Raw genomic sequence first — 15,355 nt, 5'->3', positions numbered from 1 at the left:
TTTTCATATAGAATCTAAGAGTTTGAATGAGGTTTGGTGGGACGTTCAGGGAATGTAGTAAAAAGCTAAGAAAGCCTTCCGAACGAATCTAAAATGTGCAACTACATTTTTTGCCATCACTGGGTATCAAACAAACGTCCGAGACTGTTCGGTATTATGTTGCTGTGAGCTGTAAATTCATCACTTCTGAGTGAATTTGGAAGAAAACATTATCTAGGAGCCTGACCGGGCAAAGCTTTTTTTACTCCAGTTAGCTGCCTCCATCTCACCCAGACTCACCCTGGATCTGGGTCAGCAGCTGCCTGTGCCAGAGAGCAGCATGAACGCAAGGAGCGCTCACTCTGCAGCTAAATCTGGGGACCAAAACGTCCCAAGAAGTACATTGCACTCTGACTGACAACAAAAAAAAATCTGCTCAAATGTCATTTAGCTAAGGGGTCTCCGATTTGAATCTTCGACTCTCAGGGATTTTATAATGTTTCTGTATCAGTGTGTGTTTCGGCTATCTTGAAGTTTATTTAATGTTTAAAGTGCTCATTTTAATTTGAGTGTGACTCATTTTTGTCTGTTTTGTGTGTTTCTGTGTGTACAGACTGAGCCTGTTGAGGTGAAGCAGGAGTCAGAGAGCGCGTATTCTCAGGACGTCTCTATTCCCATTTCCATAGTGTACAATGACAGTGATACGCTCGCCCATCCCAGTGTAAGTTGTCACCTGGCAAAACCCTTTCACTGTTAGCTTTACAGCAGAACCGTTATCACCCTCTGAGCCAATGAACAACTTCCAGTCCTCTGACACAGATAAAGTTGATCTTGCTTCTTATCATTTTATCTTCTGGTATCATCTTGTCTTTATGAGTGTGGTGCTTAATGCTTTGTAAACTTTTTCTTTTAAAAACACCACTGCTGCTACTAAAACCAGCACCACTATTTATGCCAGTTGTGCATATTTTGATACTGTGCCTCATACAGCCTAGGACACTGCAGTGTAGTAGATTATAGCCTCCCAACGTCACCCTGCCTCCCCTGCCTGCAGACCAATGATGAAAAACGAGAAGGAAAACTTTAAACTGCAATAACGCTCCCTGGGGCTTCCCAGTCATCTATCTCCACTGGGGGAAACTAAGTTATGCCCTGACGTATGCAGATAACCCCCTCAAACACACACATACACACACAGCGCCCACCAGCTCAAATGCACACACATACACACCCTCAGACAGGCTGATGTATGGTAGCAATATGCCCCAGGCGGGCCCCGGCCTCAGCTTCAGCTCCAGCTCCGCTTCCAATTAGAACAGATGAGTCCCATTAGCCCAGCCCAGATACTGTCATCCCACACACACAGCCTCATTAGCACCATGACACCAGTGCAGGGCCGACAGACAAGAACTCACTGGTGTTGAATCTAACACACAGATAACATGCAGAGCCGCTGTAAGCAGCGTAGGTTAGGAATGAAGGATTGACGTGGCCGGGGCTGCTCTACAATCTGCATAATATCAGACACATATCATCGCATAGATATACAGTATTTACACATAGCCAGCATGTCAACATTATCTCCCACCCTCACACAAACACACACAGCCAACACAGAAATGTGTCTTGCCTCTCAGTCTCACAGTCATTATGTTACTTCCTAATAAACAGATGCCTTCATTCATCAGACACTTGCAGCAGCAGTTTTATAGCCCACTTACAATCAATATCATTACTACTGCTGATGTACTGCGATGAATACAAGTCACATGTGTGTCGGCCTTTTCTGTCAACGCACTGCAAGGCCCACAGAACTACATAAGTTATATCTTATAAAGGTCTATTCTCATGTGCATTTCAATGTGAGCAGACAGGGGAAGACTAATGAGACACACAAGACAGCACAGCCTTCACTCTAGTATTAGAGTGTCATCACTGTGGCTCAGAAGTCCACACTGAGGTCACATGGGTGTCGGTGGGCAGTACTGACAGCTCTGTGCCAGGCTTATGAACTTACTAGGAAACATACCTCATTCATTTCTGTGTGGTACTAATGACTGAAGTGACAGAGCAGACTGCATAGTAGAGCTTACTCTGCTCTTAGTACATTTAAAAGAAGCAGTTAGAGTAGAAATGTGTTGGGGTGGCCAAAACGTTCCACCAGCATTGGTCAAGTTACTTTTTCTATAGAGTGCAATATCACAAATTTGCCTCAAAGTGCTTTTCCACACACAGAAGTATCTTTCCTTAGATAGGTATAAGGTCTTTGCCTGGGTGTATATTGTGTGTGTTCCTATAATTACATGTTTTTGTGATCTTATTTAGACAGTTGGTGGAATTTAAAAAACATTCACATTTGCTTTAGATGGCTGCAAAGATAAAGTTCACAAACATGTTAAGAACTGTCTCCTGGCAAGTTGTACATACTAATTCTTAACTATTGATTGATTAATTGTTACAGTAACTTTGCAAGCAAAAAATGCCAAACATTTTGTGGTTTCAGGTTTCTTGGATTGATACAAACCAAGACATTTGATAAGGAAATTGTTATGGATATTTTAATACTGTTTTCCAACGTTTTAAAGCTGTAGTTGGTAACTTTTATGAAAAATAACTACATATTTCCGAAACTGTCACTTTATTTACACAGCACTAAATGATGATGACTAAATAATCTGTGGAAAAAAATCATACTCCTCTGCCTACTCTATTACCTTGTTGCACTTCTGTCAGCCTTACTGCACATGAATGAAAACAACCAGTCAGAGCCGAGGAGTCTCAAATGCAGCTGTCAATCATGTCACTGATTCCCGTGAACTGCTTTCAAACTGTAAAACTAGGCAGCGCTGATCAAGATTCTGTCATTGCACTGCCTATTTCTCTCCTCCAGTGTTTTAAGAAACATATTTTAGTGTACTGTTTAGCTGTAAAATGAGAAAGTTGGTCAGACTAGCTTACAGTGCTTGGTACTTTGGATGACTATTTCCAGCATCGTGGCCCGGTCACAGACTTTCTCATTTTACAGCTAAACAGTACACTAAAATATGCCTCTGAAAACTGCGCTGCCTAGTTTTACAGTTTGACTGCAGTTTACGAGAATCATTGACATGATTGACAGCTGCGTTAGAGACTTCTCGGTTCTGATTGGTTGTCAGTGCGCCGCCGCCATAGATTATAGCGAACGCCATTTGAAGCAGTAGGAAGAAGGGAGGGATGTGTTTTTTTCACAGACTATCTGTCTCATTTACTTCTTTCAGAATAAAGTGAGAGTTTCCACAATTATGACAGTTAACTTCATAAAAATTACTAACTACAGCTTTAAAGACAAAACAATTTGTTCACTCACATCTAAGATTTGGAATTTATACCTTCACATAGCAGAAATACAGTTTTTTAGTGTGTTTTTTCATTAGACTCACCTTTTCCAGTCTTTCATACCATGCCCTGTTATTTAGAAATACACTACTGTGATATTCTCAGTTTGTTCCGATTAGATTTCCATCTATCCAAAGCTGTTTTTATGTTTTTCCTAATGCACTCTGACGCAACACTAGTCCTTGAATCCAGGCCCTGATGTTGAACAAACTACAGTCTGTCCCTATATTTACCTTTTGTCCACTTACTAACATGTCCTCTCTACACTGTCTTGCAGTTGTTCATGGACAAGGAGAGGGCAGAGGAGCTGTGGCACAACAGACTGATCTCGCTGCGGCAGGAGAGGCTTATGGGAAGTCCTGTAACCTGATGGACATCAGAAGATCCTCACTTTCAGCTGTTTTTATTGTGTCTCAATCTGCCTTGTTATCGGACATCACAATGTTTCTTACTTATCCTTCCACTGATTTATCCTTCCTGTTATACAAACTTGTGAGAACTGGAGCAAATTAAAAGTTTGTGCACATGATGTGTTTATTATTTCATTAATGTAAATGTAATTCAGTTAATTGATTTGCTGTTCTTAATTTGGCTTTGTTTATATTTAATGAGGGAAGGATCTTATAGACAGATAAGATGTGTTTTACCATGTAGATATAGCATTTGATACATTTTGCCTTTTGTAATCAACCTGGTAATAAAGATAGATGTGATTTTTTTTTTTGCAGAAAACTGCCTTTTGCTTTTGTGGTTAGATGGACTGTACTGATAGAAACACTGTCTCTCTCTTCACCAAAAACCTGTGACACTTGTTTTTGCTGTAAGATAGCAGCAGTATCTACAGATAAATACAGATGAATGAGTCACCCTGCCATCTAGTGACTTTAAAAAGTAGCCTGACTCACCCTTCAGTCACATTATCTTTTTGATCTGCATCAGGATTAACATTCAGACTAGAGTAAACAGATTCTCACCTGCCGTGAACTTTGCTCTCCGCATAAATATTTATATACTATTCAGTGATTTATGTTTATGTTTATTCAGTGTTGTGTCTCATGTTGGAGCAGGGATTGAAGGCGGTGAAGAGTCCATACTCAGGCCTATTTGTGGAACAGCCAGATGGTAAATCTATACAGAGTCTGGGACACGGTGTGTCACTGCAGTACTCTCTAAATAGTCAGTTGTAATGAAGTAATAAATGGGAATGTACAGCATGATTTGCTAAGGCAAGAACACAAATTAAGCATTGCTTTTTTAGAGCTTGTTTGGAGTGAATGAAAGTTGTGTGAATGCCTGACATGTATTACTGGCTGTCTCAAATGTATTCACACCTTACAATTACCAAAGCAAGAATCACTTTACAAACAAAAAAAAAGTCTGGTAATTGAATCCTAGTGAGCTGCCTCTTGATTTCTCCTTCACCCTAACAACCATTGATATTTATGCAGCTCTGAAATAGAATACCTGTATAGTGATGGGATGGGTTAGATAACACCACAGCTAGTTTGAGGTGACACGCACAAGCAATAAACGAAACGTTTTTATCAGAAATTTCTGGAGCCCGTTGCCATGGCAGCCACCCACAACACCAAGCGCGCGAATAGAGCCCTCTCAAAGCTCTGAATAACCAGCCAATCCGAGGCTTGGATTCGCGTCACGTGACAGGTGTCAGCGTGAGTTTGGTCCTAAATCACCTCCTCGGTAGTAACATTACCGAGGCTGAGCGGTGCAGCTGGGGGGCACCTGTGGCCGAAAGGATTATATAAAAGAAATATATTCAACTCAAATTTTGTTTGCACCCTCAAAATCAGTGGAAATGTTCAACAGCCTTCGCAGGGAGTTCGATGAGGATCCGTTTTTCTCGTGAGTAGCTCAAATTTTGTATTAAAAATACCTGTTATTGACCTGTTATTATTGAAATGTGACGTTATTGTAGGTTATTCTCAAAATGGTTTCAACTAACGCTAACATTAAACTCAGAAGAAGTTTATCACGGTGATAAATGTCATTTAAAGTGTTACATTCCAGTCAAGATAGACTTTATGTTAATAGAAAACCCGGACAAACACTACTATGCCCAGACGCTAACGTTAGTAACGTAACTTAACGGTTTAAGCTAACGTTAGAAATGTAACGGTTTAAGCTAACGTCTATAATGTAACGTTAACGACGCAAGCTAAAACGTTTAATAAACGGCTGAATTGATTCCGAAAAATATTAAATATAGTCTACCTTTTAACTTTATTTATATTAAAACTAATTTGAACGTCGTTATATTAACATAAGTACCGCCACAATGTGTTTCAGCCAGCCGAATAATGTTCAAACTTTTAAAGTCACATGCAGGCCACATTCTTCATTTCTGTTATAATAATGAAGTTACTTATCAACAGCTGCTGTGAGATGGGACGTCTGCTGCAAGGACAGACACTTATTTTTCTTTATTATATCTTTAAAAGTAAGCTTAAAGGTAAATAAAGTATCAGGGGAAAGTGGCTGTTACTCTATGATTTTGCCTTCTTTAAATTTACATGCAGGTCTATATTTGTAGCTTATAGTTTTAGGAAGGAAACAAAAAGTATGGGTGTCAGTGGTAGAGTTTCCATTACAGTTTAGAGAGTGATTAGTCATTGATCTTTTCTGAATAACTATCTACTCAGAGAGATTGATGACACTGCGTGCTACAGTCACTTATGACTTATTGCATGAGTGGACACCTGCTGATGAGGTGTGGCCACACTTGACCCGACTTCTAAGGCAAGTGTAAGAGTCTCTGAAATTATTTTTGGGTTGTGTCATTGAAGAATATATCTGCAAGGAGCTCCAAGATAGTGTAGTTGATAGAGGTTACTGAATAGTGTAAAGGAGTAGAGTTTTATTTCCAAACTTTATCATGGTTTGCAGCCCTCAGTGTCATCTTGCAGACTTGCACTTGATTCCTTAGTGAAAGCCGAGATTCACTTTGTCTTTACTTCCTGTTCCTCTGCCATAGGGGGGATCCATTCCAGGCTCATAGGGAACATATGCGGCACATGATGCGAAGCTTCTCTGAGCCATTCGGCGGGCCCATCATGCCCAGTATAATGGATGGAAGACACCGCCGTCATGATGTGGCAGAACATCCAAGCTCATCTTTGGCGCTGAGGGATGAGCACAGGGTGAGAATGTACAATTATGAGTGGTTTGTCTCGTTGTAGACTCAAGCAATAGGCAGTAATGCTCTACCCAGTGTTCTACAGTATTGATGTATGTACAGGCACATGACTGACTAACCTACATACATGTCATTTAGGTCTATGTGGGACGAAGGATGAGGCTTCAGCAGTTCGGTCACACAATTAGGCCTCATGACCCCTCAGTCCACTTCTCATAGGCTTATAAGCACAGAAGATTAGTGTTTGGGGGTAGCGCTTAGTTTTGTAAGGTTATAGTGGAAGCTGGCCACTGGCAGCGTAACTGGAGCACCACTCACTGAGGTATGGGGCCATGTGAGTCTCTGGTTTAGTAGAAGGGCAACCCCCTTGGCCTCTCTGGACAGTTATATCTAGCCCTGAGGAGCCCTATTTATAGTGCATTGTTCCACTGACACACTGCTTTCTTTCGAATACACGCACAGACTTCTTAAACACTCAAACCAATAGGACCCCAGAGAATTCTGCTGAGATGAGCTGCTGCTGAAGTTGGCCCAGTTGTCACATTAGCTGAAAATAGAGTTTATCTAAAAATATAACTGCTTCCCTTTAAATCTTTAAAAAAAATTAAATAAAATTCTGTTATATAGGATAAGGAGGCTATAAAAGCTGTGGCCTTCAAGCATTTGTAGTAATAACTTAAAATAATTGTATACGCTCAAACAATCTGATGTTACTTGTGCAGCAAACATTGTAAAGGCATGCAGAGGGATTGGTTCTGGCCTGCCATGTTTTGCACCCATTCACCTTTCCCATATCAACCCCTGTGCTGCTTATACATCCCTGCTAATTCAAATTTAGCCCCTGACACCTGCTTTAATCCCACTACCTCATGAGAGCCTGTATATTTATCCTTGATAATGACTTTCATCAGAAGCATAGCCTCAATAGCCAGCAGCCTGCTTTCTCTTTATTAGCATCATGCCATTAACTAGCTAATGCCAGCTGAGGAGGGGCACTGAATACTCGACTAATGACCTCAGTGGCAGTGGGTGAAATGGAGCTACGCTGCAAAATGTCAATCCAAACAAATTATTTAATCTAGTATTAGGAGTCATATACTGTTTCTGTATATGTTTCATATATTTGACTTGTTTGTTGGTTGTTGACAAGATATTGTTTAATTACAAGTATGAAAAGACAGTCTCAGACCATCAGGCCATGCTTCATTTTTATTTTTTGAGGAACAATACAATTTTATGACGAGTTAGGGTTTTACTGACTGAGCTTGATCACAAGTTGCGGCAATAGCAATTAGCGAACTTATCAATCGGGAGGTCTCTCTATACGGAGAAGAACCACATCAAAGGATCTTTTTTATCTTAATTCTAAAACAGAAATATGGACAGGAGACGCAGATGTGAGATTTTTGTGATTTGAAAGAAAATTTCTATGACCTCTCAATCGCTAGACTGCCTTGTTAATTGTCATGAACAATTAACAGAGTACCTACTGTCTGGTAAGATTTATTGGAATTAGGTTAACTGAATTACCATAAGGATCCACAGTTTTCATCACACAGTTCTGCTCTCTAACTCCCACACACACTAATTTATCTGAAGATGGGGAGCAGTCTTGTGGTGCCCAGCAGTGGTCAGAGGGCTGAAGCTCTGGTGCTGTGTTGTTGGCTTTGGAAAGGCTTGTGTGCGGATGTCATGGACACTCTGTTTTCTCATTGTTGCTCTTCTGGTCCATCTGTTTGGCAGAACGTGCCTTGGCAGTGCTGGTGCATTAGCAGTTAGATGACAGACAGCTCACGCTCAAACTGCTCTCCAATATCACAGGCACAAATGTGCTCTCAGAAACACATACATAAACACACACATACAGTATTAAAACACAAGCACAAGTACACAGACATGCTGGCATGCAAACACGCGAAACTGCACACACATATTGGCCACATCATGTTGGAGGGCTTGTACTTCTACTTGTTAAGCGTCAGATTTCCTGCGGGAAAATAAGACCCGTCTTACTTTTCAAGGTTGCGGTACATTCTCACATTTCCCACTCTCTTGCCAATATCCACTACCTGGTTTATATCACCTTTCAAAGCACTCATTCATCAGGGCACTTGTTTATAAAAGCACTGTTGAATGACAGTCAGGCATCGCTGTAAGTTCTAAGTACTTTCTTTGATTCTGTGGTTTAAACTGAGTATGACCGGTGGTGTTAGGGCTGGAAAACAGCAGTAACTAACATAGGTAGTGCTGATATCATCTTTGTTGTAGATTTATACCCTTTAAATCAGATTTTCCTCCTGCTCTGGCAATGGGCAACAAAGCTGTTTGTACTGATTGACCTGCAGCATCTTTAAAATGTCCTTATTTTTTCTGTGCTCTTCTAGTTCGAAGAGCACCCATTTAGCAAAATGCCTCTTACTCCCCTGATGATGCACCACTTCCTGGAGGCTATGTATTTGCAGCACACACCCTCACCTTTTCTTTTAAGTCTGAGTCGTATCTTAAGCACATGTCCCCTATAGTGTAACTCATAGCTTTCCCAGGAGCAGCCTGCTTCAGAGGCACAGTGGCAGTTCAATATCAGATTGAGAGAGAGATAGAAAAGAGAATGTCAGTCTCCAGTAGTCCGGACAGCCTAAAATAATGTGTCAAAGACCACCGGGTCTACGTTCCCTATCTTGCACCCTCAGTCTCTCCTCTGCTCAACCCTGGTCTAAATATAATGCTGGCAGATATGTAACTGGCATTTATTAGTTCATAGATGCCACTCTGGGATAAAATTGGCTGTGAGGCTTCATAGATACTGGTCAGGAGCGTTTTACATCAGCTTGACATTTGAAAAGAGCTGAGAGAGCAGCCTTGGACTCTTTGCCCCCTGTTAGATCCCTGTCCTGACTGGTCCATCCAGCCTTCCTAGAATGAAGCTCAGTTTCAGTGTTAAACCCACGCTAATCTCTGGCAATGCGACCCAATTACACATGGAACACAAGTCATTCAACACCCCACTGATTACGCACAATACCCCTGTATATCACACCCCCAGAAAATACACACACCCGCATAGCGAGGGCTGTTGAGATGCTTATCCAGGGCCGCGGGGTCATAAACACCTGCGGTTTTGGCCCAGAGAACACAGGGTCTGACTGAAGGCTGCAGGCTGCTCCCTCCTCGCTCCCAGAAGGTTCATGGCCTTGAAGGGTTGAGCGTAAGGCCGTGGGGAGAACTCTGTAGCTGTGTCAAGGGCTTAGTGACCGATGTAAGACAACCTAACAGCTTTCGGCCAACAACCTCAGCAAACATGCAAAAAGTCTAGATTTGTGTGTGTAATATGCTATACAAATACAATACTGTGCCATGTTACTAAACTGATGTTGTTTGGATCCTCAGGATATGAGCCGGTCGTTGTTGCCCTTTGGCAGTGTTGACAGCACGGTTAGTATTGTCGAGTCATCTGCTGTTCAACTGCACTGTCATTTAAGTTTCTCATTTGAATACTGCCCAAATGCATGCTCTAACTCTGTAACCGACTCCGCCCATTACTTATTGACTATACAAGCAGTCAATAAAGTTGTCAAAGTGTTTCCTCTACATTCACAACAAATTTACACTATCATGCCAATCCATGTACACAATATTGCATTTATGATCATTATATTGTCAGTAATTATTTTAAGTCAGTTACACTATAGTTGAATCTGAATCCTTAGCGCACTTCCTACCTGGACACTTCACTCTCAGGATGTGCTGGCTGTAAAAGTGCACTAGTATAGAACTATACTCTATAGAAATGTTCTAGCTATGAAGAATAAAATACCGCGAACAAAACATTAAACAGTGTAGTACATGCTAAAGGTTCATCTCTCCATAGACACAAAGGGTGAAAGTGTTAAGTTACTTGTATTAGCTGGGAAATATATTGATTACATAGTCATTAATTTGAGAATAGTGAACACCCACACACAACGTCCAACATTAAATCAAGTCTTCACGTAAAGCAGATGTTTTCACCACCATGATATGTGCAGTGTTTTTCAATCAGCTGAAGCAAAGACAAGGAATCCAACTGAAATGAAAATGCTCAGCTTTGCATTGGCCTGTATGCATGCAAAGAAAAATGCAGTGTTTTTTTTTTTTTAATTGTTGTGGAAACACAGTCTGAGTTTTGCAGAATCGATTGTGTGCTGCTTTATACTGCAGCATCTTCCCTCTTGTTTCTTTGACAAGATGAGGACTGCCTCTCTAGCTACTTGTACGTTGAAACAATAGTGATCTGCAGTATCTGTCTGTGTCTTTTTTGTTGCTGCACCCTTACAAAACATTGAAATATCCAATCTGATGCATCTTTGCATGCTGGTCATTGATGGCATCTGCGATATGCATGACTGACTTGTGTGGTGCACTGGGTTTGTACTGGCTCCCAGTGAAGCAAAGGTGGTACCTCAGTTGTGACCTACAGAAACTTTATTGATTTATTTAATAGGAAAATAAATGTGAATATGCAGTGGATCCTAAAAAAAACTAATAGGAATGTGTGAGTTACATTCCAGTTATAAGAGGTGTTTTGCATCTATACAATAGTGATTATAATGGGTTTTCTTGATTTAAACAATACAGTTGACATGAACGTCAACAAATATGAGCAAGATTTTTGTCTTAGGTCCAACCTCAATTGAACATGTAGCCAGACTTATGCATTTACCACAGTACTTTGCAGACACGTTTTATTATTGACCACACAGACAGGTTCTGGTTAAAGTAACCCAAACTGGAGCAAGTTGGCCATCTTTGAATTCTAAATAAAGACATAAGTATTTTCATGCTGGACTTGGTTTGTAGTTTTGTAATGAATGTTACGATGTCACATGTGGTAAGGTGATAAAATGTGAATGTCCTGGTTACAGTGCCCCAGATGGCACACATGGAAGACACATTTAGCTCACTGTACTGTGTGCGTGTAGGTTTGTACACATTATAGAGATGTTTATGAGCTGATAATGCCAAGCGACCATGTGGCATATGTGCCCAGCCCTTCAACTCTTCTTGCTCTGCTTCTCCTTTTGTGTTGGTTCAGGACATGATGATGAACCCATTCGGCATGTTCGACAACATGATGTCCAACATGAGAAACAGGATGGGAGACATGCCCAGAAACTTTGTGAGTTTCATGATTTTGTGTTCTCTTCTGTTTGTTTGCTGCTTTCTCAGAGTGTTGTGATAGATAAACTGTAACTAACACTGTGTGCTTGTGTGTTTCAGGAGAACATGTCCACAGATTCAAACACCCACTCATTCAGCTCCTCATCAGTCATGACATACTCAAAGGTTGGAAATGAGCCTCCCAAGGTCTTCCAGGCGAGCTCATCAACACGCCATGCCCCTGGAGGGGTAAGCTACCCATCAGATCTGTTACTACTTCATATCACAGTACATTAGATCACTGCTCAGTACATTGAACTCAGAGAAGTTAATCTACAGATGACTCTACTTACAAGTAAACTTTTCTCACAGGGGCATATGATTGGTCTGTTCTGTTAAGGTCCACCAGAAATCATTTCAGTGATACTACATACATGATACCAGGGCCCTGGAACAGGCACTCCTAATTGGAATGCAGCCCTTACTGCTATTATTAGCTATACTTGTGTTTTACCACTCACTCTGTCCAACTGCCTACTTTCTCACTGTTTTATGTAAGGAGTCAAATAAATATATATTATGTGCCTTTTTGTGGACAAACTGATGTGTCTGATGGGTTTAATAATGTTTTATCACCAGATCAAGGAGACACGGAAAGCAATTAAGGACTCTGAGAGCGGTCTGGAGAAGATGTCCATTGGTCACCACATCCAGGACAGGGGACATGTTGTTGAGAGGAAATTCAACAAGAAAACAGGAGAGAAGGAGTTAAACCAGGACTTTCAGAATATGGATGAGTGTATGTTAAATGACACAGTTTCCATTCCCTGATAGTCTGCTCTGAGCTCACTGAATTTTGCTTTTTTTTTAACCAAGTTGTTGCAGCAGCTACACATGGTCATAAATGTAGAGGGTCCTGCCATATGTGTTGCACTTCTCAAAAATGTATTTGCATGATGAAGCTATTTCAGAGATGATTCTAATTTTAGTCCACAGACTTACCTAACATGTTTCCTGATCCTTTATCCCCAGCTGAAGCTCAGACTTTTGACTATGAGTGGCAGCAGGAGGTGTCCAAGTTTGGGCCATCTGGCCCCATGTCCCGTCTGCAGGAACCCCAGGCCCTAACCCGTGGCGTTCACCGAGCAGCCCTCACCGGTCCTGAGCAGGAGCACAGGTCAGTATAACACGCTCAGACCCAAGAACAAGTGGCAGACACTGATAGCAGACACATACAGTATGCTTTGCTATATTGTGATATTTTATGACACTGCAGTTAATTTAGCGTTTGAAGTGTGATTGTTTACCATGTGCTGTGTTCCCCACAGGGACCAACCAAAGGACAAGGCTAAGGGTAAGAGCAACATGAACGGCTCAAGCTCGACAAAGCAGTGAAAACATCTGTTTGTGCGCTTATTAAAGTCTTTCAAGCATCATGCAGTACGCCCCAGTGCTCTGTACACACACACACACACACACACACACACACACACACACACACCTTGGTTTCATCATATAGAAAGAATCAGAAGACACTGACCCAGATTTTAGAATATTCATGAGGCTATACATTTTATATTACTGCTCCCCAGTTTCCAAAGCATACTGCACAGTATGAACTGAAACCTGCTGAAAATAGCAGCCCCGTCACAGTGCACATTACTCTTACCATGTTGCTGTTACATACAATGTAAGACTGACTGTACATCAACATGTAGTTAAGGTTGGCAGGCACTACTTCTATCATTGCACAGTAACACTCAAAGAGCAATTTAAATGATTTGGCATCAGATTAATGGGATTTTCTCTATGTATGGTATTGTGATAATGCCATCTGTTTGTCACATCATGTAATTTGCATAATGCAACAAGGCAGAAAGTGTTGTGACTTATCTACTGTTTGAAATCCACTAATGTGCTTAGACAATGTCTAAATTATCCTCATGTCATTGTATTGTACCTGATGCTCTGGATATATTATTTTATCTGCTGTAATCTTTGTAAAAAGAAAAATCATACTCTACCCTTTTTATATGTTACTTCTCGTTTTTCATTTGATGAACTCTGTGCTGCGTGGCACGGTATCTTGACAACTGGATTATTCGCAATAATTCTAGCTTCGTTCTTGTATATTTTTCAAGCTTTAAAAACAAATTGTGTCAAGGTAGACTATTGTCTGAAAATAAAGATATGAAAATATGAAGATTCGTCTGGTGTTATTTCTTTAATCAGTCCCAAAGTATTACAATTTACAAGTGGTAAACAACGTTAATGAACAGCTGTTTCTTTGTATGTTACTGCTGACCTGCACAGAATCTGGGAGTGTGACTATGTACTGTGATGAACCTCTCGTGCCTGTTGAGTAGTGACCCACAGGAGTATTTTTGGATCTAAGTGCTTGTCAGTAGCTCAGATTGGTTTGAGATGTTACACAGCTGTAAGCCCACCAGGCTCCCCTCTCACATGCTTGTGTGTTAGACTTAATTAATCCCTTAGCTTCAACATAAAGATAGGAAGGGACCAAGGACCAATTTATAGCTGAGCAAGGATTCAAATCTAAGTTGAGTCCTCAGTTTCTTGTCTCTGTTGCGTGTTTATGCAACATGGAGGATGAGCCATTCGTCTTAGGGTGTTGTACATTAACTCAAACTTACGCAGGAGGGAGCATACTGGTCATTCATTGAGAAAAAAAGCAATCTGAATCTTTGTAAGGGATTGCACAATTCCGCAGCAGATAGTTAATATTGTATTGTCACTTCAGAACCTGCATCCACAACTAATGGGTTTTTGCTCTTATGAATCATGCTCTAACATAACTTCCTCCTCATCAGCTAAAGAGGTTATTGACTGACAGATCTTCCTCTATGCATCTTGAATAATAAGAAAACATCAGTATTGGTAGAAAAGTTTTAATATTCAATACAAATACGCTACAAAAGGATTGAGAATATCCAGTTGGCAGTTACAAGTCTGCCGCCACCTGCTGGTCATCTGAGAACATGACTTTCTGTCCAGAATATTTACACAGTGCTTACAAGAAACATAACTTATATTCAAAAAAAGATATACAGGATCTTGAGAAATTAATCACCCTCTTGACCACATCTGAGATCTGAGTATGGGACAGCCCCTTCTCAAAAATGTCACCAGATGTAGATAGAGCTACATGATTCCCTGAGGCTGTCCCTTCCCTGCGATCTTCTTGGAGCACTCCAGTAAAGCGTTGTGGATGTCTTTGGCACAGGAGATCTGAGACTTGATCATGCCGAGGTACTGGGCGTAAGACATGGACTCTGTTTGCACCGTGTCCGGCTTGGTGGCTGTAGGGACCAGGTTGGGTGAATGTTTGGCGCTGTCGATGCTCTGGGAGAGGCACTCATATGCCAGCCGCTGCACAGAGGAGACAAAGCGTGAGTTTGTGTGGTGTATTTTAAGTGTAGATATAGTAGCATGTATTACACATCGACAACCACCTGGGCTACTGTACATAGTTTCACAGACAACCATCTCTAGGGTTTACAGAAGATGGCCCTAAAAAGACCATCTCTGAACCAACAATACATCCAACCTTGAAGCAGATGGGCTACAGCAGCAGAAGACCACACCAGGTGCCACTCCTGTCAGCTAACAACAGGAAACTGAGGCTACAGTTCACACAGGCTCACCAAAACTGGACAATAGAAGATTGGAAAAACCTTGCCTGGTCTGATG

The 15,355-nt window shown here is 41.1% G+C and overlaps 3 protein-coding genes across 5 annotated transcripts in view; 2 read left to right on the top strand and 1 right to left on the bottom strand.

Moving 5' to 3' along the window:
• rsrc1 (arginine/serine-rich coiled-coil 1) overlaps positions 1-4,086 on the top strand; it is a 136,956-nt gene extending 132,870 nt beyond the window's left edge. The window contains exons 9-10 of the mRNA XM_050073974.1: positions 593-700; positions 3,632-4,086. Coding sequence (XP_049929931.1) covers positions 593-700; positions 3,632-3,724 — 201 coding nt within the window. The 3' untranslated portion in view covers positions 3,725-4,086. The remainder of the gene's footprint in view (positions 1-592; positions 701-3,631) is intronic.
• A 973-nt stretch (positions 4,087-5,059) lies between these two features.
• Positions 5,060-13,835, top strand: mlf1 (myeloid leukemia factor 1). 2 transcript variants are annotated; one of them, XM_050067579.1, is made up of 8 exons: positions 5,060-5,217; positions 6,347-6,512; positions 9,896-9,940; positions 11,580-11,663; positions 11,765-11,893; positions 12,284-12,443; positions 12,677-12,821; positions 12,973-13,835. In XM_050067579.1, exons 1-8 carry the CDS (start codon positions 5,171-5,173, stop codon positions 13,037-13,039), a joined length of 843 nt encoding a protein of 280 aa, XP_049923536.1. In that variant the 5' UTR covers positions 5,060-5,170; the 3' UTR covers positions 13,040-13,835. The 2 variants fall into 2 exon arrangements, with proteins under 2 accessions (XP_049923536.1, XP_049923542.1); XM_050067585.1 differs by lacking the exon at positions 9,896-9,940.
• A 702-nt stretch (positions 13,836-14,537) lies between these two features.
• med29 (mediator complex subunit 29) overlaps positions 14,538-15,355 on the bottom strand; it is an 86,328-nt gene continuing 85,510 nt past the window's right edge. For both annotated transcript variants that reach the window (XM_050059474.1, XM_050059466.1), the window contains one exon: positions 14,538-15,034. In XM_050059474.1, the coding sequence (XP_049915431.1) occupies positions 14,807-15,034 (228 nt within the window). In that variant the 3' untranslated portion in view covers positions 14,538-14,806. The remainder of the gene's footprint in view (positions 15,035-15,355) is intronic.

The sequence above is a fragment of the Epinephelus moara genome, chromosome 2 (assembly GCF_006386435.1).
Source record: "Epinephelus moara isolate mb chromosome 2, YSFRI_EMoa_1.0, whole genome shotgun sequence".
Taxonomy (NCBI): Eukaryota; Metazoa; Chordata; class Actinopteri; order Perciformes; family Serranidae; genus Epinephelus; species Epinephelus moara.
The sequence above is the reverse complement of the archived record's forward strand: the minus strand, read 5'-3'. Positions and strand labels throughout refer to the sequence as shown.